Below are 25,376 nucleotides of genomic sequence, written 5' to 3' on the forward strand. Positions count from 1 at the left end.
GACGCAGCACCACCGACTCTGCCATTCTCGTCTCGTCGTTCCTGTGGCGGGCTGCTCGCTCACATACACACACGCACACACGCAAACGCCGGAGGAACGCCAATCACCGCGAATCCCGCGGATTAATCAACGCGACGCGATCATCGGTTCCCGACACTTATTGCGCCTGTCCGATAAACACGAGGAAACACGGCCGCGCTTTCCTCGTCCACGTCTCGTCCGCGACACACCCGCGCGAAGGTGAAGCGGCAGCTTCACGCCGATTCCAGAAAAGTCGCCGCGCCATCGTTTCGCAGCCCGACCGGCAGCGAGAAAACTGTCGATTATCATCGCGCATCACGATTTACGCGACGAGATTGATCGGTATCCTCGACTCCCGCACGGATCGCCACTCGATCCGGTCGCTCCGGACGTTCGAGGGTGCACGATTACCCCGGCACTCGTGATTACAGAGAAGAAGACGCGGGACACGAACGGAGTACCCCCGTGACGAAACGCCGAACCGACACGAAACGCCGTGTACTTCAAAGCCAACTGAACGTACCGTGAGACTGCGTGAGTCAAGTGGGGCGGTGAAAAGCATGTTAATTTGGCAAATTTGCGTATCTCGATAAATCGGGAAATAATCCGGTAACGGATCTCCACTAATTCGTGTTCTCGTTTCATTCTGAATTCAATCTGCGTCGTTTGCGACGACAATCCTGGCAGGAATTTTCGTCGTTTGCATGAAACATCACGCCACTGTCTTTAACGCAATTAATATATATCCATTTCCACCGTTGTGGAATTAATTCCGGTCTCGATTTAATTTTCACTTTGCCTTTTCTTAGCTCCAAGAATTGAGAAAACGAAAAGTAATCAATTATAAGCAGAGATCACGCAGCTAACCTGCTTGCTCGAAATCGACGTAACGCTCGACCGAGTTTACGAAACGTATTGAACAAGGTACAAGTGAAAAATATGAAAAACAGCGATCACCAAATTATCAATCGTAATAAAACACGGAAGACGATTCGTGATTCAGACCCGTACATGTGCCCGGTAATGATAGACTGAGCTCCGTCCGACTTGACCCACGCGACCGTTGCGTCGCGGTCGCGACCGATGTTTACAATGAGTGCGTCTAGTAGCACAACCACTCGTAGCGGTGAGAGAGTGGGGGGGTGGGGGAAGTACGTTCCGTCCGCGCCTGCTTTTTCACGTTATATAGAAATGTGCGATTAACAAAATTGTACATCACGATTAGAGTGTACATCACCTAAAGCACATTACCGACATTTATTAGCCCGGATCTACAATAGTGTAGTAAGCCTTATGCCATAAGGAATTAACCAATTATATTCGATTATTCTTCTCATATTCGATTATAATTGGTCAATTTCTTATGACATAAAGCTTACTACACCTATTGTAGATCCGGCCTTAGAAAATATCAGAGCTATGTCGTAAATTTCAATATTGCGTCTGTATTATTTATTTACGTATAGCTTACGTTATATTTACACGAATCTTTTTTATACAGACAATAAGAGCAATGTAAATTATTATTAAATTGAATAATAACTCAATATAGAAAAAGTAATAAGTTGTTAATATAAATTGTTAATATAAACAGCTTTAGTATCAATAAAATAAAAATATATAATATTAAAAATAGAATAAAATTTCCACTATTTCGAATAAAGTTTGAATCTTCTAGTCTAGTGATTATTGTTTGATATATAAATAGATTACATAGTTTACATTTGTATACCACGTAATATAGATTATATTCATTCATATTTTACGCATAAACATCCAACCCTGGAAAATATCTTTAAATTAATTTTACAGAATTGCACAGTTTTTTTACACAATTATAAAATACGCACGAAAGTAAATAACGAAAAAATTTCTTAATTAAAAATTTTTAGCGTTATTCATTTATTAGTATGAAATCCCACTTTGCTCTCTTTATTTTTATGCATATTTTAATTGCGTAAAAAAAATTGTAATTCTATAATTCTTTGAAATTCAAAGATAGTTTCTAATAAAAAAAAAACTATCGATAATTTGCTTTGGAATCCTTTTAAGAATCGTAAAAAAAGTGATAGGTTTACATCACCATTTTATCGCGTATTTACGACTTTTCTCGACGCAGCATTCGCCTTTGTTGTTTTGATCAACGTAGTGAACTTGTGCCTACCTTCGTTCACTTTCGCGCGCAAATAGTCGCGTACGTACACTTCCGTGCACTTCCCGAGCGTTAGGAAAATCTCCCGCGCAAGCGAGAGAATTAATCACTAATTAGTTCATTAATTAGCGGGTGATGGCCGCGTTAATCGCGTTTCGCTGGAGGTATCCTCCTTCCCGTTGATGAATCGTGACGCTACACGTCAAGACGCTCCATTTATCAAGACATTTATCGTTCGCGTTACCGGAGTCGAGCGAGGGAGAAACATCGAGTGTGGAGGAGGAGAGGGGGGGCTTTCGAAGGAGGCATTCAATATGGCATTTACGTCATCGTCTCTCGACTCTCCCCGAGGCGCTCGACTTTGGGATTAGCGTGTCGCCCGCGCGTCGCCGTGAAGTTACCGCGAACGATAGAATTTTTCCTATGCGCGGCGGCGTCTCTAACCAACGTCACGAATGTCGATTACGGCGAACGTGCGCCGTGTATGTATCGTTTCGCGTTGCTCTGTCCGGAGTGTGTTGTGCATCGTACAAGCATCGTCCCCGAGAGTGGCGGGGGCGTGCTGCTGATTCGCACCCGCGTTAATTAGTGCGCGGCATCGTAATTAGCGGTTTTCCAGGCAGATCTGGGGACACGGACGTTCGCAACAATGGAGCGGTCCCCGGGAAGGAAGGTGAGAACGACGTCGGCGATGCGTCGGTCGGTAAGTTCCTTTTTCTATATTTGGATTTAATTGTCTCCTTCAGGATGATTTAATAATCACGTGATTTGATAATGCTATAGTACCTATTTTGTTTCGTTTCCTTATGCCGTCTCACTCTTTGATTTAGATACCGAAATTATTTACCGTATTTAATTCATTTTTATTCTTATTCATATATTACGAAATAGGACAGAGTTTTGCCACTGTTATTTTACGTTAAATTATTGCATTCTTATCGTTTGATTAATGTACTTAAAAAATCTGACTAACACGCTAATTATAATTTAACAATGAATATAATTAAATGTAAAATAGTAATCGTATACTAAATAATAATTGCAACTTTTAAATCGTTTTACTTTCAAACAACAAATTTGCAACAGAACAGTTGAGTCCATCATTTAGACTAGACAGATCTTTAAATTGCTGCTGCATTACTTATGTCCATTCTATCATTGTAGATTAATTCTATATATCTATCTTTTTCTAATTTTTAAAAAACTGAAAAAAATGAAAAGTAAATTAAACTGAGATTAAAATTTCTGTAATTGAAACTTGGATTAAAATTCTGAAGTGAGATTTATTGGATTTTAAGCGAGTAATATTTTAAATAATTTTATTATCAATCAATTCAGTTAAATAATTTCTTATCACACAAAAGTTACAATTTATAGATGTATGATAACGAAAGAAATATAGCGTGGATAAGTTATATTTGTGTCTATTGAAGTTCAGTTTGAATGATACTGTCGATTCAACAATTTCTAAAATACCATGTGGCAAGGCAGTGTCCGAGTGCACCAACCAATCGAATAACGATGGCGACAAAGGAGAAAGAACCGAGCCAGTCGTTGAAAAGGCTGCACTTAACGCGGTGGATATATATCGTTCTGCAGGATGGGGTGGAAGTGAAATGTGGCCGCGCTTACCGGACCGGCTAAACGTACTATTTATTGTCCGGTTGCCGGTTTCCTTAGGAGATTCTGCGTCGTCCGTAAGGACACATATTTACCAACTAACAGCCAGAATTGATTCCATTCATATTAAATACTCAACGCGACAGACAATCCTAATGCCCTTATAAACTTGATAATATGTTAACGCCCATGGAGAGCATTAAAAAATTGAGGCACCTGAGCCAAATAAAACCTACTTAATTAATTTTACTTTTGAAGAACTCTATTTATAGGGATATTGAAATAATCTAAGTGAGAATAAAATTTTTATTTTAATCATTCACAAATATAAAATTTATGTCTTTTATATAGAACATATATGAATAGATAAAAAGTTTAACTTTGACATTGGGCCTTATTATATGCTTATAAATATTAGACGCATTATTATTGGGTACAATTTCCCAAACTTTCTTTATCTCTCTATTTCCTATGATACATATTTTAACCATATAGGCGTAAAGCGCATTTTTTAATAATAAATTCAAAAAAGGGCCTTATTACTGCTGGGATTTATTCAGCTCAGATACCTTATACTGTCAGATGTATTAAATTAATTCATATTAATTTCTCATTACTGTCTCTATGACTGACTAAACTTGTTATCTTTTTTATTTTATGTAATCTAAAAAGAAAGGATCCTATTTTTTGTATGAGAGGTATAAACTAACAAATCTTACTAGCTTCGTGCGCGTTAATTATACTTCTTACTGCTTTATATGGTGTATATTGGTGAATAATAAGAGAGGATATATGGGTTCTAAAGCAATAATTTATAAAAATGCCACTTAAAAATTAGAAAATATGACAATCAGTCATAAAGAAAACTTATTTTTAAGCGATATGAATGCACATAACTTATCTTACCTTTTAATGTAGTCCCAGCAGAAGTTATCCCTTCAGTTTCTCCATAACACTTCACAAACTGCCAGTCTTCTCTTAGTTTTTTCAGCTTCTCCTATTACATGTGCATATAATATTAAATAAAAATCACTATCTAGAAACGTTAGAACTTAAGATAGTATTTTATTTATAATTTTATACGTATTGTGCAACGCTCACGAGAAACAATTGAAAGAAAAAATACACATGTGACTAATAGACCTATTCTGTAACTCTTAACGACAGTGTTGATACCGTTATATTGTTACACATATATTATATATGAGAAAAAAGCTGCGCAACGACAATATAACGATACTGAACTGTCGTTAAGAGTTACGGAATAGGCTTATAAATATACTTATAAACACAAACGTGAAATTTTTTTTACATATACAAAAATAAATATTAAAAATATTAAAAATAAAGTATATAAAAAACACACGGCGTAATAAATAATAATACGTTGGATTTAAGTATAAAGCTCTAACAATATATTTGATTAATAATTAATAATAATAATAATATCTTAAAAACTGAGTATATTGAATATATCTTTGTGCTATATACCTGCAATTCAATAGAAACCGGTTGTTTTGCTGATTCACACTCTTTTTCAAGATTAGTGTAGTTTTCTAACACATCTTTTACTTCCATTTCACGATCTTCGACTTTAGACTGAAAAATATAGTCGATCAAAAATTAAAAGATGCTACTTGATATCTTTTCTAATTAATTAAGTAAATCATATTATAACTTACCATAATATTTTTAATCACTTCATTACGCTCACGCTGCGGCAGATCTTGAGAAATACTCAATCGTGTTCGTGTTTCCATAACCCATGCCATAACGGCATCCAGGGTGAAGATGTATTTTCTAAGCGATGCAAGCTTGCATTCTACATAATCGCGATGGTTCGAAAGATTTGTATTAACCTAAACAAATATTAAACACAAAGATAGTTATAATATTATATATCGAGTTATAAAAATTTTTTATATTAAATTGATATTGAACTTTTTACAAATAAAATCAATACCTGATCCATATCCGCGAGAAGTTTGTTGTTTTCTTCTTCTTCTCTGGAAACGTTATGTTCGCTTACTAAAGTTTGCAAATTTCTTTTCCGGGATAGAAGTTCTTCTTCTCTCGCCTATGAACGAATTATAAATATTTTATTACATCTCAATTAAATAACGCGACTTATTACTTATCTTAAAAAATTTTTGTATACATGCTATAAAAGGCGTAACAAGAGAATTATAATTTATATAATGGGTACTTCTAATGTTAATTCATTGTCTATACTATGAGATAAAGAATGAATATATAGTCAAACTTTATACTAGGAAGTTATTTGAAAGTGAGAGTTCAATGCTATTTATATCCTGGCACGATTCGGCATGTGCAGACATGAAATGTGAAGATATTATTAGGACAAGTTTCAGTTTATTTGATTATGCTGCATCGGACTGTAGCCCATGGGAACTGAATATCTCGGAGAGAATAATTTCGTTACTTATCCAAGTCGCATCTTAAACAGAGCGCTCTAAAGAGTATGTGTGTGTGTGTGTGTATATATATTCAATAATATATATTTCTTTAATGTTATACATTTATATACGTATACATTGCGTTATATACGTTATATACGTTATACATTTATATAGTGTTTTGAAACTATAACTAATTTTGTGTAACAGTGAGTTTCACGGAAATAGTTAATGTGTTACATATGGAAATTGAGTTACTATAACGATATTACTATTTATTTAAAAATTGAAAAGTTCTGTGAAGAACATGAATATAAAGACTAAAATGTTTTATTGTGCCAATAAATATGCTAATAAATATGGATAAATTCTATTAAAATAATAAGGAAAATAAACTTAAAATAAAAATGTAAAATTGCTACGTTTTAACTTACCTTAATTAATGATAGTCGAATTGATAATGAGGTTTCGTCCGAGGGATTTGCTGCAGATACTAACAGAGTATTCACTTGTTCTATAATATTATAAGCCGTTTCCAAAATCCTGCCGTCGTTATTCACTTTTCTCTCCATGGCAAAATTCCTTAAATAACACATTGATGCAAATTTATTCAAAATATGACATATAAGCAAAGCATATTTTAAAATCTATTAGTAATATTTAACGACAAATTACTGAAATTATTACAATCAAAAGTATTTCTATTATTATTTTATTCTGACAAAATTGTAATTTACAAGAGAAACCCGAAGATGTTCGTTTATTCTGAGGTTATTCTGAGTTGACTGACTTCACCTCTGCAGCACAGGCAAATCACAACTGAAATAGCTCAATGCTGGGTCGAGCTTTCCTCGCAATACTACATGCTTGTCTACATTAGCAATATAATTCATAATTCATAATACTACGTCATAAGTCATTCTATCACTTGTAATTATAAAACATCGATATCGTATATTTGTTTAAAATATTTAAGTAATGAAAAAACGGATGTGTAAATGCCCATAAACAATTTTGATTTTATATTCTAAAATACTGAAAATAATGTATCTTACTTTTCTTTTCGCGCGTTTATTTCGGCTACTAAACTGTGCCAACGATGTTTAATATTTTCAATCATACTCTGCAATTCCATTACATCTTCAGCAGATGCCCGGCTAGATATGTCTGTACTCGCTGCATTGATATTATTTAACGTTCTTTGCATTCTAGAAACTTCTTGTTCCAATTCGAATGTTTTCGTTTTACTTGCTTTAGAATGGCTGAAAACGTTACATTTCTTTAAAGCGTCTTCCATCTTATCTAACCACTCTAAAAATGTCCGACATGTGTTATGAAGTTCTTTCCATTTTTCATAACATTTAATCCACCGATTATGTCTTTCCATATAACTTTGACTAATGCTTCCCCATTCGTCTTGTAACTTCTCACTTAAATGTTTTATTTGATCAAATTGCTCTCTTTTGGCTTGTCGCATGACACTTTCGCAAACGTAATTTACTTCATCAATGCTGGGTTTTAAAATGCTTAAAGCGTTGTTAATTTTCTTCAGGCATTCTTCTTGACTTGTAAATAATTCGTAGTCTTTACCATTCAATGGCAAAGAATTCAAAGATCGCGATACAGTCGCTATTGCTTCTCTCAATTTACTGATGCGCGTGATAAACTCTTGCGGATTAACACTAATAGTGTCCTGAAAAAATAAAATTTATCGATATAAATAATAAATATTTTAATAAATTTGAAATGTTACAATCGTAATTCATTTATTACATATCTCAATATATTGAAACATACCAGTTCTACTTTCTTGTCAGTTACATGTTTGTCCTTGTCTTTGCTACCACTGAATCTCTTGAACTGTGAACTAACTTTTTGCCAGTTACTATTAATGTTATAGCGTACTAATTCCGAATAGCCCACATTTAATTTTTTCAACTCTACTGCTAGCTCATTCAACTTTTGTATTTGTACTTGCTTCGCATCAAATTCTTCAGTAAATGATTCTAATTGGCCTTCATAATTATTAGCCTGTTCGAGTTTCAGCGGCACATCTCTAAACCAGTCTTCAAATTCCACTACTATATTATTGTATTGTCGTAGAATTTCTTCTGCCTTTTGCGCTTGTTTTCTGCGTGTTTCGATTTCTGCCATGACTTGATGCCACTTACTTCTCAGCTTATCTTGATGTTCATTTTTTATTTTCTCTGCCCGTGCAGGATCGTTCATATGTATCGTCATAACTAAACCGTCTCCCTTACTGATTAAAGCTGCTGCATCTGGAGCAAGGGTACTAATCTCACTTTTCAATATCTGTAATATATGAAAAAATAAATTACAGTCAGTAAATGATGATTTTGTTCATAAACAAAAAACAATAATAATAAATTTAGATAAATTATATAAACCTCGAGACGTTTAGTAGGATCTTTTTCGTTAGAGATACCACTGATACTCATCAACATAACGTCCATCCTGCATAGCATCATTTGTGCTAACTGTTCAAATTCCAGTATATTTTTCTCTAATGCTGTTCGAGACATACTTGTCGGACTTTTAAACAATCCTTTCTCATGGACAGCTTTTGTTTCCACTTTGTGCTGCATGGCTGGCCGAGATTTTTCAACTTTCATCTGAAAAAAAAAATATATATATATATATATCGTGTAAGATATAACATAGAGAAGAATTCTTATAGTCAAATTTCTACAATAAAGACTTAGAATAAATAATAGACTGGTGGACATGAATGCCACATTTATGCGACACACATGTTACCTTGTCCAAGAGGTGCTCAACGTGCTCTCCTAAATTAGTATCCTCTCCATCTGAACTGGAACTACCAACATCAATTTCTGTATCATCCGAAAATATTAATACATCATCCGTTTCTTTATCACTACCGTAAAAGCTTTCGCAATCTTCCAACGTTTCATCTTTTGACAGACTTTTCATATGTTTCATCAATGGTGACTTTTTATATAAATTTTCTTCTTCGCTACGACCCGCAATAGCAATATTTTCACGTATAAAATGTGCAGTGCTTTTTACAGATGTCACTTTCTTTTGATTATTTCTGTCTTCTTGCATCGCTATTGACATTTGTGCAGCATTATATTCTGCTTGATTGCTGGTTTGTGTATCAGATTTTTCGATTTCTTCGTTATCATCTAATATAAGATACTCTGCCACACTTTCCGTATCTTTCCACGAGGATGTTATCCTAGGCGATTTATTTGATCTTTCTTGTAATTGATCTATTTTACTACATTCAGCATGTAGAAGTCCCGCTGCATCAACCTCGTCTTTTCTTAATGTATTGTTAGAAATAGTTGTGTTTTTGTTTTCTGTAACATTTTCCTGATTGGTATCTAAATCTAACTTTAGTATGAGTCTTTTAACATTTCGTGCAGGTTCAATCGGAGCTTTCTTCTTTAAGATTGGTACAAGTTCTCTTTTCTTGACAACCTGTTCTACAGTACCAATAGTAGAAGATATTTTTCCTTTAACTTCCTTGTCTTCTGTGTCAGTATCAACAGATTCGGCTTCTGTCTCGGTATCTTCAACAATCTCCACCCTTTCGACTACTTGCGGCATCAATCCAACACTGACATTAGCACTTGGTAAAATCACATGATCTTCGGGAGAAGCTATTGATTTTACAATTTCCATTTCTTTCACTTCTACAATTCGAAATGGATTTTGTTGTGCACAGGCTGCGCCAAAAGTGTTCGTATCTGTTGCCGTTAAGGTATTGCTAGATACCTGAGAGAATAATTTACTATTTTTAGCCAGAAAGAATTCCTCCTCATCAGCCATATGCACATCTGTGTCGGAACAAGGTGAAGACAAGTCATCATCAACCTGAATAACTTGCGGTTGAGAAGTTTGAACAACATCGGGCACGGAACTCATGTCTAATTTTCGTCTAACAGTTCTACTAACATCCACAACTCTAGTTTTCCCTTTTTCCGACTTAGCGGAAGACTTCCTGCTTCGATGAGGCACGTCAGTGGGCGAACTTTCAGGTGTATTAACAACAGCACACTGATTATCATCAAATGCAGGATTGAAATATCCTATGCCGTAAATCGCCTGATTCTCATCTATTAATTTTTTTTCTTTTTTGGCAGAATGTGTTGAAGTTTGTTCCAGCTGTTTAGATAATTTATTGCGTCCATAATTGTCTCTCCCCTTAGAAGCTTCTGCTTTACTTTTTATTAACAAATTGTCTGTGATTTTGTGGATCCATTCCTGTGAAAATATGATAGGTGACAGATACTTCAATGGACAATCGACAGTTAAGGAAAGAGCATGTTAATAGTGGAACGATATTAAGCATGATCTAATGAAAGTGACAATGCAGTTCATTGTGCATATAAAGCTGAATCTTTCGTGTATATCCATCACCAATGCAAAAATCTCTGCACTCAATTTATATTCTTCTAGCTTTGAAATCTGTTTTCTAAATTCTCCACGAAAAGTTGATTTTATACAAGGGGAGAGACAATGCCATAAAACAATAGAATACAAATCCTTCCATTTACTAAAACATATTACTTATTTTTGTTCCAGTAATTACACTATTTACAGAGATAGAGCCACCTCTTGGACAGAATTAAGATATTCCATATCATATTCCATGTTAATAAAATTAAAAGTTTCTCAAAAATAAAAAATATATTATTAATACTAATTAAAATATACAATCTAAAAGTAATACTTATTAAAATATATATGTATATATAGCTCCATTTAAATCCTGCTGCAAAAAAAGAATGGGATGTGACATTTTTGATATTAGAAATGTTCATGTTGTAAATATTAATATTTAATCGTAAAGTTGAAACTCAAAATAAATCAGTAATATTTCTGCATGTTTTGAAATACAAAAATTTTAATTCTTAAGTATTACTGTTTTATGTGATAGAGATATACGTAATGGTACTAACAAGCACAAGCATTACATATACCAATTGTTAAAGAATAAAGCAAAGAATAAGCCATGAGCAAAAAAGCAATGAATGATAAAATTGATTTTAGAAAAAAAGATAATAGATGAACAAACTTCATAATTTAAAAAACAGAGAATTAAATACATACTTGTATTCTGTTAGAGATGTCTTCCCATTTTTCACATACTTTGGCTACTTGGGGATAAAACCCATAACGTTGAAGTTGATTGACTTTTGGTTTTGCTTCTATCATTTCACTTTGCACAGCCTAATGATGAGACAATATCAAAAACATTTAAAATAAATACACAATTTCTTCTGCACATACATTCTTATATACTTAATATCACATACGAATATTTCAATACCTTGCATTGTTCAAAGTGATGTTCTGTAAGTTGATCAATTGGAACCGCATCCAATTTATTTAACTTCTCTTCAACTTGTAAAAGCCATGCGTTTATTTCATCAACATTAGGTTCATCCTGTTGCAAAAAAATAAAAAGTGTATATATATATATATATATATCCATACATTTACTTATACATATAATACTTAGGTATATAAAAGATATCTACTTCTGAGCCTTGACAGAGTCGCAATCTCTTTTCTGTGTTAGCTAATCTTAAAGTTACGTCAGACATTTTTTCCTTCAGTTGTTCAAGATACGAAGGATCGCATAATTTTGAGAATTGGTTTTGTGATACAAATAATTTGTCTCTAATAACATTAAGACGCGGAATTACTTCAGTCAAGGTCTCCTGTAAATAACACAATTATAAATTTATAATTGATGTAAAAATACATTTGTAATTCAGCAGTAAAAACGCAATCAATATATAATAGGTACTGTTTACGTTTATATTACGAAATATAAAATATATAGCTTGAAATAAAAATTTATATACTTACTCGTACATATATCGCATTCACCGGCAAATCAGGCATGCTTTTTTGTGTATCCAGTTCCTTATTTATGCTCTCGACGGACATATTAATATACGTCATATTTTTATGCATGTCACGTGACAAATCTAATGCCGATTCTAATATGGATTTAAATTCCGTTATATGAAGACCAAGCTATAACAATTTAAAATATTTAAATTGCTCTTTTGATATATTTTTGCTAATTAATAGACGTAGATACCTTATTATATAATTCCTTTAACATGTCGATACGTTTTGAAAATTTATCGGGCTCGGGAACAGAATTATCTTCAACTAATTTCCTTCCAGTTACGATTATACATTCAATTTCACTTTTAATCTCACTTAAAGTTTGATAAAAGCGCTGTAAGACAACGAATAAATTATTAACGTATGTATTTATTTTTTAAATTATGCAATATATGAATATAAACCTATAATAAATACTACCAGACAATGTTTTAATTGACCCTCAATGACTTCGGGATCTTCAGACGATAATTCTAGCAAACAAGTTGCTTCTTCTATTCCCCTGAGTTCTCGCAAAGCTCTCGATAATCTAGGTTCTATGTTGGTCGGACAACGAAACCGTTGAAACTTTTTTTGTACTTTGGCATATTTCTGTTCAATCAAAGACATTTGTTCTTGAAGTCGAAGTGCCGCTTCTTGTTTACCAGAAGCTTTGTACGATTCAATTTGTGATCCCATTTCCTCGAGCGTAGCACGTTGTTGTTCCAACTCTTCCATTAATTTCTGTGACCACAATATATAATTGTGCATAAAATAAATAATGTCTATTACTATATATTCTACTCTATATATATTATACTCGTGATATGCCATATGTATTAGTAAAATTTTACATCCTTGTATGTAATTTGTTAGCAAAATTTATGAAAAATACAAATTTTAATAACCACGTTCTTTCGATTATGTTATTTATAATATATACGTTGACATTCCGCAAGAACTTTTATACTTGTTAATATTTCTTATAAATCGTCGTAAATAATAACATAACAAAGATACATCAAAAAGTACCCAAGACAACACAACGTCTAAAATTTAGATATAAGACGTCTTAAAGACATTTTAAAGACATCTTATGTCCCGATTTTGGACATTGTGTTGTCTGGGATTATTTCATAATTGTAATGTTTGTGTAAAATTAAACAACTTTTAAATAGTACTTACTTATAAATAACAAAATCACTACATTACAATCCCAATTTCTAAATTACGTATAATTCCTTTAATACGACAGAGTCACTGCATCATCAATGAACAAATAAAGACAACTTCCATACACACACACACACATACACACATACACACACACAATTATATTTTCAAGTATATATTTTAAAATAATATTTTAATCAAATTTGTATAAAAAATAGATCTAAAGAATATCAATTAACTTGCAATGTATTATTTTCAAGTCTTATTATTTTTATAATTGTCTTAAACAGTCATTACTGATTGTTCAGCGACTAAGGTAGTGACCCTATAATGTATGTATCATTTTTTTCGTAAACAGACCTGGTAATCGTGAGGCAAATCATCAGCAGTGAGGTCGCAATCAAGACGTGCAGTTAGTACGGAGTCAATTTGTGTTAAAGAATGCTGAAGGGCAAGGATACGCCCTTCCGATTGTTGGGCTTGCTTCACTGATCCTTCCAACAGCTTGGCGCGTTGCCCTGCCTACTCAAAACATACTCTATCTTTCTAACTAACTTTATAAAACAAGTATGATTGCAATGATTGATCGTTGAAATTTCTCTCAGGCAAACAAAAATATAATACACAATTTAATATATAACAATATTATATTTAAAGATTTTCTTTAATGTTTAATTACATTTATTTATTTATAATGTATCATTCGTATAAATTAATTTTCGACCGAATAGAATTATTCTGAGCAATTTGTAATAATGCTACATGCGATTACAAGCTGTTAAAGTCTCAAAATTTCATGCTTATGCTTAATACACACAATTCGAAAATATAAGCCTTTAAAAATATTGATATGAATCATATACTTCATATTTACATTTTATATATATTATTATTATTAGTGACAAACATAGATATGTAACAAGTGTATACATACCTGTTTGTTTAAGTTTTCCCATCGATTTGTTAATCCTTCCACATCTGTTTCAATAGATTGAATCATGATATTACTATCAATAAGTTGTTTACCAATTTCTTGAATTTTCTCAAGCCTAGATTCCGGATGATTTCGTATGTAATTTTCTAAATCCTAAAAATAATATGTATAAACTCAGAGTGTGTATGTTGTATTTACGCACAAAGTATCAAATAAAATTATAGGACTTTACAATTAAAATTTTACAAAAAAAGATTTAATTTTTTTCTTGAAAAATACTTATTAAATCAACCTTATAAATTTTAATTGATTTCTTTTAGCTAATTGTAAATTTTTAGATTTTCTAATTATTTCTAAATATTTATATAAAATTAAACAACTTACATCCAACTCCTCTGAAATTTCTTCTGCATCTGCAGCAGTTTTAGGTGATTTTTTTAATCGCTTATCTAGCTTATCCAACCAATCACTTTCCTGTGCAACTAAAGCACGAAATTCTCCATACTCGTGACTAGCATTTTGTAAATGTCTGTAGCGTTCGTATATACGATCTGTAACGTCCGTCCATCGTGCATTTAAGAAAGTGAAGCGCCTACCAAGTTCTTGCACGGATGATCCTTCTGAACTTAACAGTTTATCATTTCCCATTTCGTTCAAGTTTCTAAATTCTTCGACTCGTTTGTCAATGTTATCTTTTAGTGCTTGATATCGACCGCGAACTTGAAAAAGTTCAACTGAAGATGTTATTCTTGATTCTATTGGTATCTCTTTCTCTAAACTTGACAGCCACTTTGTAAAATCTTCTATCCCATTAATAATCTAACAGAAAAGAATATGCAATAAAAAATTTACACTTACATTTTTATTTATAAACATTGTATTTATATTATCATTTTATACTTACGTTATCATTTTTCCTTAAAGTATTTTCATATTTGTTGTTCAAACTTTTAGCCTCATTAACAATTGTATTCCATTTGCATGTTACAGTTTCCAATTTGCTTTTTAACAAATTTTCAAAATTAGGTTCACATTTTTGGAGTATTTCATTTGCCGATAGTCGAATTGCTTCTATCTGCGATGTTGTTTTATCAATCTCTTTAGAAAACGAACGAATTTGTTGTAATTTATATTCTGTTGTTTCAATATTATCCGTAGTATTGTCTTTAGATAAATTTTCTAGATACAATGATGATTTATCCAACCAAGATTCAAGGGTAGAAAGTTCGATATTAAATGTTTGTAAAATTGTAATATCTGAAACATACATTTTGTATATTAATTATGCATCTATAGTATGATCGTAACAATAAATGAAAAAGAAGTATTTATTTTTCGTTTACTTTTGGTAAGATTCTGTTGTTTCTCTTCCAAAATGATAGGAATATCGCTCCATTTAGTATTCAAATCCTGCAATTCATCTTTGAGCCGCTGTTCCGAAGAATTATCATTTATCTTCGCTATTAAATCCTGCCCAGTAGAGTTAACATATCTGAAAATTTCTGCCTGTTCTTTCAATGAACTTTGTATATTTTTAAATCTTTGTAATTGCTCTTTCATAAGTTCCTCATCTGACATAATTATATGTTCTGACAACAGAGCACCTTCTACATTGTTAATAAACGACATCAAATTGGCAATTGCATCAATATATTTCTTAGGCGGTGTTCGATCGATAGCATTAGTTATTTCAGTCAATCGTTCGGTTAACCTAAATATAATGTGTTTTATTAAGCAACATAAAAAATTTATAATGTGTATAGATTTACAAAATAATACCTACATTGTATACAAATTCTCCCAATTAGTACAAAAAGCTTTTATATCTGCGTCCACATTATCAGTTTCTGTAACAGCAACTTGATTTTCTGATAATTCTTTTGCCTTTTCAAGTATTTTTCTTATGCGCTCGTCATGAGATTTCATTGATTTCATTTTAACCTGAATAAAATGTTTTACGATTAAGATAAAACGTTGCATGTATATGTTATGTTAAATCAAGGTAATATTTTAGCTTACTCTAAATGGTTCTATCTGATTGTTTTCCTTATTTGTATCGAACCACTTGGTGTAACTTTCCAACATCAAATTTAGACTAGCTAGTTCAGTTCGAAATTTCTTTACTTTCTCCAGATAATCTATGCGTTTCTTTATTTCCTGAAGACGATTATTTGTCGCTATCCAACAATTTTGTATATCCTTAATTTTAGATTCCTCTTCTTCGGTACTTTCGTTTGCTTTTTTCAACTCGTCAATATACTGTTTACCAATTTCAAGAACTTTATCGTACTCATTTTTATGCGAATCCATGTCTACAAGAGTATCTTCATAAACGACTTTCTTCTCTTCTACGCTTAATTCGTCAAATACCCCTTCCGAACGGCCAATTTCCAAATCGACATAATCTAACCATTTATATAGACGAAGTAATGCCGATTCAAACTCATGTTTAGTAGTATTATCAACACGCCGTTTCTTTGAATCGCTATGTGGCGTTGACTGAAAAGAAAAGTATTATATAAATCACGAGAAAATGAGATATAAGAAATATGTAAAAAAATTAAAAAATATGTATATGTACTGTTGCAGTAATCTCTTCTTTATATGCTATACTCGTTACCGTTTCGGACATCCATTCGTTTCCCTTAATAGATGTTGTATTGTCTTCGGACTTCAAATCAAACTCAAATCCAGAATTTGTTATCTAATACACGATATAATAAAAATTATAATTAAAAAACAAAACAATTTTTTTATAAAATATAACATCCTTAAATTACCCTTTGAGATTGCACTTCCATGATTTGTCCAATAGCTTCCCATTGATCTTGCAAATTTTCGATCTTTTCCAAAATATTTGCGTATTCTGAAGATGAGCTATTCCCATCCAAATCCTGAATTGATTCTTGTAGAGATGTTAATTTCTTCTGATTCATATCCATTTCCGCTTTAAGGACTTGCAATTTCTTTATTCTATCTAATACTTCGCCAATTTCGGACGCCGGGTTGGCTTCCATTTGCTTTAATGTAATTTCCGTTTCGTTTAACCATGTTACCAGCCTTTTGTAATCATCAGTAATGTTCTGCCAAAGCGTAGATAAAGATTCCAGTCGCTGACGTCGCTCCTCTTTCCACTGACAGATGTGACTCCAGCGCTCACCGAGAGCAGACAATTGATCTTCCATTTGAGCATAAACCGCCTCAGAATTTTCTTCGTCAACGACCACTATCATGTTCCTCATACTATCGACCACGTCTTGTTGCGCATGAATATCTTGTTCTAATTCGTTGAGATGTTTCAGTTGTTCCTCAAAAGACGATGGATTTAATTCAATTGCTGCCATCAACGAAATTCGATCTTCCGTTTTTGTCAACCATTGTCGTAGCGCATCTAGCTGAGCCTGTTGCAATTGCATCAGAACCTAAAAATAGTCATAGATTTTTATTGTAAGAAATAATTAAATATCTGTATTAAAAATATTTCTGCAATATATTTTCACCAACAAAATAGATACGTACTTCATGAATTCTTGTTTGCCTTTCCATGGCACGCATTCGAAGACCTTCCCATCGGGAATTTAATAAAGACATCTGTACGCGAACCTCATGCTCTTCATCTTTATGTAATCCGCCTTCAGCTAATAATCTTGCACCTTCCTCCAAAACAGTTCCTATTCCATCTTGATGACCGGATAGTTCCAATAAGAAGGTTTCGTGCTCGTGAAACTGTTGTTTCAGTATGTCTAAAGTCGAACCCGGGTCGGCGGCATGATTCAATTTATCCTCTGCCTCCAAAAGCCATGTTAAAACATCTTCAAGTGCAACCTGATAACCGCCAAGCTCAACGGAAACATTTGTAGCTAAACTCATCGGGCGGGATGCTGGCATTCCAAAATTAGCGAACGTTAAAGAAGTCTGTAAGTTTAATTTGTTTATATGTTATACGCTGATACAATGTAATTTTCCTGTCCACTTGATGATTTGAATCATGATTCACATACCTCTATTCCTGGTGTTGTAACAGGACTAACTGGAGTACTGTCACTTGCGATTGAAAGATCTAATTCACCAATGTCATCTCCAGAATGAGGTAACGATTGAAATAGACACGTAACGTACATCATTATAGATTTTTTATCTGGTACTGAAGTATTGACATCTGAAATAAAAAATGTATTATAAAATGTAATATTAATTTGCTCCATAATCTGATAAATTTTAATCTTTTTATATACTCTTAACCAAACTATAAATGATATAATTTTTAAAAATTTTAGTATCTTAAACTAAATTACCTTCGGGATCCAAAAGACGTTCGATATTAAGATGTTCTTGTGCAAACCGAAAAGCATGATCCAATCTAGCATTTGGATGTTTACGCGCAATATTATTAAAGTCAAACAAATGAGGTTTCCATTTATGTAAAATTGCATTAAATGCTAAACCGTCTGACCAAGATGTTGTAAAATTTTTAATGTCAACACCAGGATAATTCTAAACAAAATCAATAAATTATTCTTATTCTTGTAACGATATTTTTAACGATATTTAATACAATATTTTGTATAATATTTTTACATATTACCTGCGAGTTTTGACGACACCAAGCAAGAAGTGTTTTTTCTAAATTAGTCTGTTGTAATTCTGTCATTAAATCTTTCAAATGATAATGTACCTGTTAATATAATAAAAAAGTTAATAATAATAAAAACTTGTTAAATTAATGGCAAATACAAATTATCAACATGCTAGTAAAAACAAGAATACAAGTTGCTAAAAATGCTTTTGTTTTTTCTATTTCCATCATTTATAAAATTAATTATTGAAAAATTATTAAAATTATTTTTATCATACTCATTCGATAAATCTATTTCAAGGAATCTCCAATAGCCTTTAAGTTTGAAATTTGAAAATAGTTTCGTGTAAATTAGGTTTTACTTTGTAAATCTATTTTACAGAATTTCCAATATTCTTTGAATTTGAAAATAGAAAATAGAAAATAATGTAAATTACTATACTTACATGAATTAAAACTTTATGACATACACGATCAATTACTTAATATAACAAAAGCATGTTATGATCAGATTTTAATTTACATAGATTTTGCTAATTACTGATATTAATGACTAACGCTAAATTAAAAAGATATTACTTTCAAAAATTATAAATAACGAATAAGTAAATGAGTAAGTTATTAAAAATTGAAATTAAAACATCTATTGTACTTTATATAATAGTTTATAATATTTATAATATTTATATTAAAAAGACTGTCATCGAGAACTTACTTGCCAATGTAGAATAATACTCCAGACCAAGCCAAGTGTCAATTTAGGATTACCATCAACAATGTCATTGCTACTAATATTGACAAGTTTCACCTAAAATCATATGACAGTATAACAGTATATAGTACTGAAATTTATGTAATCTATTTGTATTAAAAAAATTAATTTACTTATACAAACAATATATAATATAAAAAATAAAATTAAATCTGTTTTCGCGATTAATTTCGTGATTCCATTAAGTAGTACGTACTAGTTAAATATTCCTACCATAATATGGTATAAATATATTGCAGGTATACTTACATTATTTTGTTCAAGAATCTGCAATGCTTTATTAACATTATTTAAATGGTGTACTCGCATCCGACCGCGTTCTCTTTTCTGTAAAATAAATATCTTACATTATTTTCATTTAAAAAAACACGCATAATTATTATACAGCCTTCGCTCGATTTGTTTTACGTTAAATAAAGCGTTCCCATTCTATACGGGCCATCGTGCAAAATAAATTTCAACGATGAAAGCGAACATCTGCGTGCAATGCAAATGTCATGACGCGATATTATATCTCAGGAATGGTACATTCTTACGCCTACCGCGCATTCGTAATCGTGCACTCTTATGCAAATGTACGTACAAACCCGATGCACGTGCACCTGCTCGCAATTCGCTACGGTGAACGCGAGTGTGTTGGCGACGTGGAATGCATAAGGAATAATTTTATTAGGAAGCGCCGTCAGCCACAAGAGATGTTCTAACTATCACCTTCGCGCGATCTAACTGCGCTTTCGACAGTCCGACATCGTCTCGACGCGCAAAAAAAAAACTCGGATCGCGCGGCTAAGCCGCGGCTAAGCCGCGGCGAAGCGCGGAATCACGGATCGCGCGGCTAAGCCGCGCTAAGCGATTACCCGCGGTGTACCGACAGGCACACGCGGCATACTTACATAAGTCTTAGAAGTGAGCACTTCCAGGAGTGACAGCAAGCGATTTCCATCTCGTAAGTCGATGAACAGATCGCTGATCGGGTCGTGATGATTCTACGGAAAGTAAAACAGTTTAAACATCCGTCTCGTGCTTTTTCCTTGCTGGAAGCATCCCTCACCAAGCTATTATATCGCGTTATGAGATAACGAACGCAGAAATACGAACACGCGAAACAAGTAGACATTTATTACGTTCCACGCATGGAGAGATTTAAGAGCGAAACTCCTCGCATACCGTGCATTGCGGTACAGCCCCGCGAATAAATGGAGTGTGTAATAACAGGCGTACAGTAATTGGACTGAACAAGATCCTTTACCTTGAGAAGCTGCGAATTTATCCATTTGGCGAACGTCTTCTTTTGCACATCTTCTCGCTCATCTGCAACATTATTGTTAATCATTGTAATTAATACTTTTTTCATTAAAATCTGAGAAAACTTTTTTAAAAGATAAAGAATCTTTTATAAAAGAATACTTCATTCTACAATATTCAATATTAATATAAAATAATCGTTTAATGTTGTGATAAGACTATTCTAATTAAGAACTACGTTTCAAGAAAACTGGAAATAACAGCGTGCAGTTTAAAAAATTAGAAAAGGTATAATAAAATTACATGAGAAAAATTATAGAGCATTAAGATCCTGCTATGACCATTTGGCTCTCTCTCAATTTTAATATATTTTATGTTTTTAACATAACAAAGTCAAATATATCTCATGTAATATATGAAGTCTCCATAAAAGCCTTTTCGTTTTTTTGAGCGTTATTTTCAAACATACACAAAAATGTTAAAAAGATTTATTCGTTGAAATAATTTCCATCATAATTTATAATCTTCTCTAAGCAAAAGACAAATTTATAAATGCGAAAAAATCGTTGTTTAGAAAAGAAATTATTCAACTCTTTTGTAATTCCTCTCGCATTCTGAATTGTCGACTTCGCATATGATTATTTCTCCTGTCCAGCGATAGCAAAAGATAGTCAAGACAGTGAAATGTCAGTGAAGAGTAAAGAAGATGTAACAGACTCTCCCAACCAAGATTGTTCAATTTATCTCGATTCTACTTTCATTATATGCGGATGTGCGTTGTCTTGAAGGAACACAACACCTTTCTGATTGACGAGAAATTGTTATTTTCTGAGAAGCTCATCTTGAACCCATTGAAGTTGCCCCCAGTAAATGTCAGCGGAAACCGTTTAGTTATAATTGAGAAGCTTGAATAACATGTCAGCTGTTTGCCCACCAGACACAAAGTAAAATATTCTGCTGAAAATCAGGCTTCGGTATATGTGTTATAGGCTCACAGACTAACAGACGTTAATGATTGTTTAGTATTGCTATGTGCATAACCCATTTTTCATCACAAATTAAAACTCGATCCAAGGATTCAATATTATGGCGTAAATCAGTCACGGGTAGATTATAAGTCGTTGCAGTTTGTTGTTCGCAATGACATCATGTGAGACCCACTTGCTGAGCCTTCGAACTTTTCCAATAGCATGCAGGTGCAACTTAGCAATTTCTTCGTTGACATTAAGTCTTCTTGCAAGCCGTTGATAAGTTTGACGTGAGTTAGAATTAATTAGCACATCCAATTCTTCATTAATGAGAGACCGTCCTTCCATATCGTTGTCTAGTATTTTAATACCAGAAGAAAATTTTTTGGACCTGTTTTGTGCCGTGCGATCACTATCTGTGTTCTCTCCAAATGCCTTGCAAATATTTCTCGAGCAGCCTTTGCCATTTTAATACAGAATATTCGTACAACATCAGACAGACACGAATGATCTTTGTGGTGGCTATTATTAGGTCTCTAGATACTAATTTGTTCATTTATTATATGTATCAATCATTGGTATGTAATTGAAAAGTATTTTGTCACGTGCTTTTTAATAATATTAATACATAAAACTCATTCAAATTCACAATTCACCAAAAACGAAAAAACTTTTTTGGATACCTGATAATATTACAATCTGATAAATTCGAGCGTGTTGTTGTGTTTAACTAATTTTCTCAAAACTCTTCTTTTAATAACTCAATAAGTTTAACATATTATAATTAGTAGAAATTGAAGATTTGATCTCATTTAATTTTTTGTATTATACTTTTATTAATGTGATGTACTATAATATATCCTCGTTTGTAAACTAAAGGAGTTGTTAATTCTGTTTAATATAATAAATAAATAAATCATTTTTTTTAGATTTTGATGAATAGAATATATTAAACAATCCGATTGCGACAATCAAGTTAAATTGATAATTTGAAAATAATTAATAATGTGTGCTTTATATCAACATGTGCATTTACAATCTGACATTACACATACATACATGTGAATAATGAATAATCGCGTATGCAATGTTAGATATTAATTATTCCGCGCATGTAATTTATATCGTGCCAATGTGAAGATGACACGTCGGCCTACATCTTTTATTTCGTTTATAATTTCGCTTATAACTGAAATATTTATAGCTTCTTTGATAACTAAAGTAAACATTTTATTCTACGATGGTTTATCTGTATTTCGAGCAAAATCTATTTCAGCGAAGAAAAGACTTTGCGCGAATGTAATTTGATCTCGAAGATCCTTAACTATTCGTCTCACGTGGTCTATGACAAAATACTTTCGTAGAATACTTTCGTAATTTATAATACATTTAAGTGGAGCATGGTTGGTCCGCTGGCGATTTTACTCGCTCGTAAAATTATCGCCGACGCAACAACGGCAGTTCATCATCATCTATCGCGTTGACACTAGTTGACCTCGGTGACTGAAGCAGTAAACTCGAAATTTAGGTCAACCAACCGCGTGAAGTCGCAAATACTGTAAGTACCTGTTCACTGGATCAGATTGCTAAGTACGCGAGACGGTATGCTGTCGCCCGATTCGTCATCATCATTTGCACGATGGCGAATTGATCGCATGCTGATTTCATGCGTCGTGATGTAATCGATTTAGAAGGAAACTACGAGCGTCGGCATCCCGATAAAAATAGAAAGATAAGTGATGTCAGCTTTCACGCGTTTTAGAATGTTTACTGATGCGGTATCGCGTGTTATTCTCGCACGGTTCGCGAAATTTATCCCTTCAGTGGTACTTACATGTCTGGAGAATTATATTTAGACGAGCGACACGCGACTCTCGTATCGCTGCGTATTAAATTAGCGCAGAAAAGTCCCAAGTACTGTCTCGCAACGTAAACACGGATCTTATCAGGATTATAATTCTCACATTATAATCCTATCCATTTATTATTTCACGAATGTTCAAAAAAAAAAAGGTCCTGATGTGTAATATATATTGTGTCATAATTTTCCGAACGATATACAGTTATGTTTAGAAAAAACATGGCCAGACATTTTTAAGAAAAAAATTTTACGTCAATTTCCAAACAAGGAGATAATTTTCTTTTCGCAATGCACCATTCAGTGCGCTTAGCGTTCCAGAAGATCGAGTCCTCCTTTGGAATCTGGAAGTCATCCATAGTCGATAGCGCACTTTAACGAACCTTAAAGAAAGCGCACTAACTAACAGATGTTACCGATGAATGAATGACTGAATGAATGAATGGACGTGTTTATCTTGCAGGAAACGTACTACTAGTTTATGTGAGTAACATGCAAACGGAAAGAAATCGCAAATAGTGATCATGTACTTAAAGTAAAGTAAGCCATGAGATCAACGCACGCAAGACAGCCTGTCTCGTGCGGAAGTCGGTCGCCCTCGAGCTTACCTCACATAAAAGCTCATTAGAATCATTAAAGATCATTAAAATGGACTTATCGATTGAAAAGACAGAAAGGGAATAATTTTAAATAAGTAATTTTTTTGATTACATGATATGACACGCGAACATAATATTATATTTCGAATAATATTATATTCAAATATGAATTATTCTAAATTAATCAGACAAAAAGAAATTGGACTCTTCGTTAACACGCGTTACATTGTTATAATTAATTGACTCCAAAACAATTGTTTTGGCTAATTAGCAAAAGCTACTGTGTAATTCTCTAATATGTCTTTGCATATAGTAGTAGAAAATTGTCGAAATTATCAAGAAAAGAAATCGAGTGTAACCTATCATTGTTTTATTTGATCTTAAAACTTCCATTAAAAATTATGTTAGAATTAAAAGCACAAAAATTGCGATTCTGTCGGGGCGGTAAGATATCTTCGTCCAGTCCTGCGAAAATACGGCGCTTCCGAATATGGTGCATCGAGTTCTTGCGTACGATCCGGCGGTTTCTTTCTCCAAACGCCGTACATCTTCTGTCAAAGGATCTTATCGCGTCGTACCGAGGTCTGAATCGTGCGCATATAACGATTTCTTATTATATCAGGGACGCGAAAAAACGGTGCTGACGCATGTATCAACATTTAATGTAGATAATTATCTCAAGAAAATTTTAAATTATCATTAACGGCGATTAAGATGTAATTGATTTTGAAAGGTATAATATATTAATGAATACAGGACAGCCAAATTTTATGGTAAGCTATATCAATACTATATATTAGTATTAATAATATATTAGTCCAATAACATTGACTATTTTATATTTTACTTAATTACCAAAATTGTGTGATATAAGTAAAATTATATAGATCGACGCAAATGTTAAAAATTCAAGTTTTTCATCAAGATATAAAACTGATATTGTATCGAAGCATGTCAAAGATTTCCTTGTGTTTCAAAAGAGGTCAAAGAAAAATGTCTAATCATTATTTATTCATAAATCCAACTTTGAAATATATATTTTTCTTCTTTTAGAGAAGCAGATTAGAATTCAAACCATTGCGATTATAATTTTATAACGAAATATATTTATATATTTTATTTCAAGCTACTCAGAAAATATTTGTT

At 32.8% G+C, this 25,376-nt stretch overlaps 1 protein-coding gene across 21 annotated transcripts in view; it reads right to left on the reverse strand.

The window, feature by feature from the left end:
• Positions 1-25,376, reverse strand: part of LOC105833385 (dystrophin, isoforms A/C/F/G/H) — a 459,023-nt gene that overhangs the window by 417,616 nt on the left and 16,031 nt on the right. For 18 of the 21 annotated variants that reach the window (XM_028191379.2, XM_028191376.2, XM_028191372.2 and 15 more), the window contains 32 exons: positions 20,810-20,871; positions 20,454-20,546; positions 19,810-19,887; positions 19,504-19,596; positions 18,798-18,887; positions 18,508-18,706; positions 18,214-18,371; positions 17,732-18,127; positions 16,993-17,634; positions 16,794-16,916; positions 16,232-16,711; positions 15,996-16,153; positions 15,556-15,923; positions 15,117-15,469; positions 14,597-15,031; positions 14,213-14,365; positions 13,639-13,800; positions 12,547-12,849; positions 12,317-12,460; positions 12,079-12,249; positions 11,745-11,927; positions 11,534-11,650; positions 11,314-11,433; positions 8,989-10,464; positions 8,619-8,843; positions 8,008-8,523; positions 7,266-7,903; positions 6,645-6,792; positions 5,757-5,870; positions 5,476-5,652; positions 5,285-5,392; positions 4,700-4,790 (listed from right to left, as the gene is read on the reverse strand). In XM_028191379.2, the coding sequence (XP_028047180.1) occupies positions 4,700-4,790; positions 5,285-5,392; positions 5,476-5,652; positions 5,757-5,870; positions 6,645-6,792; positions 7,266-7,903; positions 8,008-8,523; positions 8,619-8,843; positions 8,989-10,464; positions 11,314-11,433; positions 11,534-11,650; positions 11,745-11,927; positions 12,079-12,249; positions 12,317-12,460; positions 12,547-12,849; positions 13,639-13,800; positions 14,213-14,365; positions 14,597-15,031; positions 15,117-15,469; positions 15,556-15,923; positions 15,996-16,153; positions 16,232-16,711; positions 16,794-16,916; positions 16,993-17,634; positions 17,732-18,127; positions 18,214-18,371; positions 18,508-18,706; positions 18,798-18,887; positions 19,504-19,596; positions 19,810-19,887; positions 20,454-20,546; positions 20,810-20,871 (8,574 nt within the window). The remainder of the gene's footprint in view (positions 1-4,699; positions 4,791-5,284; positions 5,393-5,475; positions 5,653-5,756; positions 5,871-6,644; positions 6,793-7,265; positions 7,904-8,007; positions 8,524-8,618; positions 8,844-8,988; positions 10,465-11,313; positions 11,434-11,533; positions 11,651-11,744; positions 11,928-12,078; positions 12,250-12,316; positions 12,461-12,546; positions 12,850-13,638; positions 13,801-14,212; positions 14,366-14,596; positions 15,032-15,116; positions 15,470-15,555; positions 15,924-15,995; positions 16,154-16,231; positions 16,712-16,793; positions 16,917-16,992; positions 17,635-17,731; positions 18,128-18,213; positions 18,372-18,507; positions 18,707-18,797; positions 18,888-19,503; positions 19,597-19,809; positions 19,888-20,453; positions 20,547-20,809; positions 20,872-25,376) is intronic. The other 3 variants (XM_036283830.1, XM_028191394.2, XM_028191395.2) reach the window with 3 other exon arrangements.

This window comes from Monomorium pharaonis, chromosome 3 (assembly GCF_013373865.1).
Source record: "Monomorium pharaonis isolate MP-MQ-018 chromosome 3, ASM1337386v2, whole genome shotgun sequence".
Lineage (NCBI taxonomy): Eukaryota > Metazoa > Arthropoda > Insecta > Hymenoptera > Formicidae > Monomorium > Monomorium pharaonis.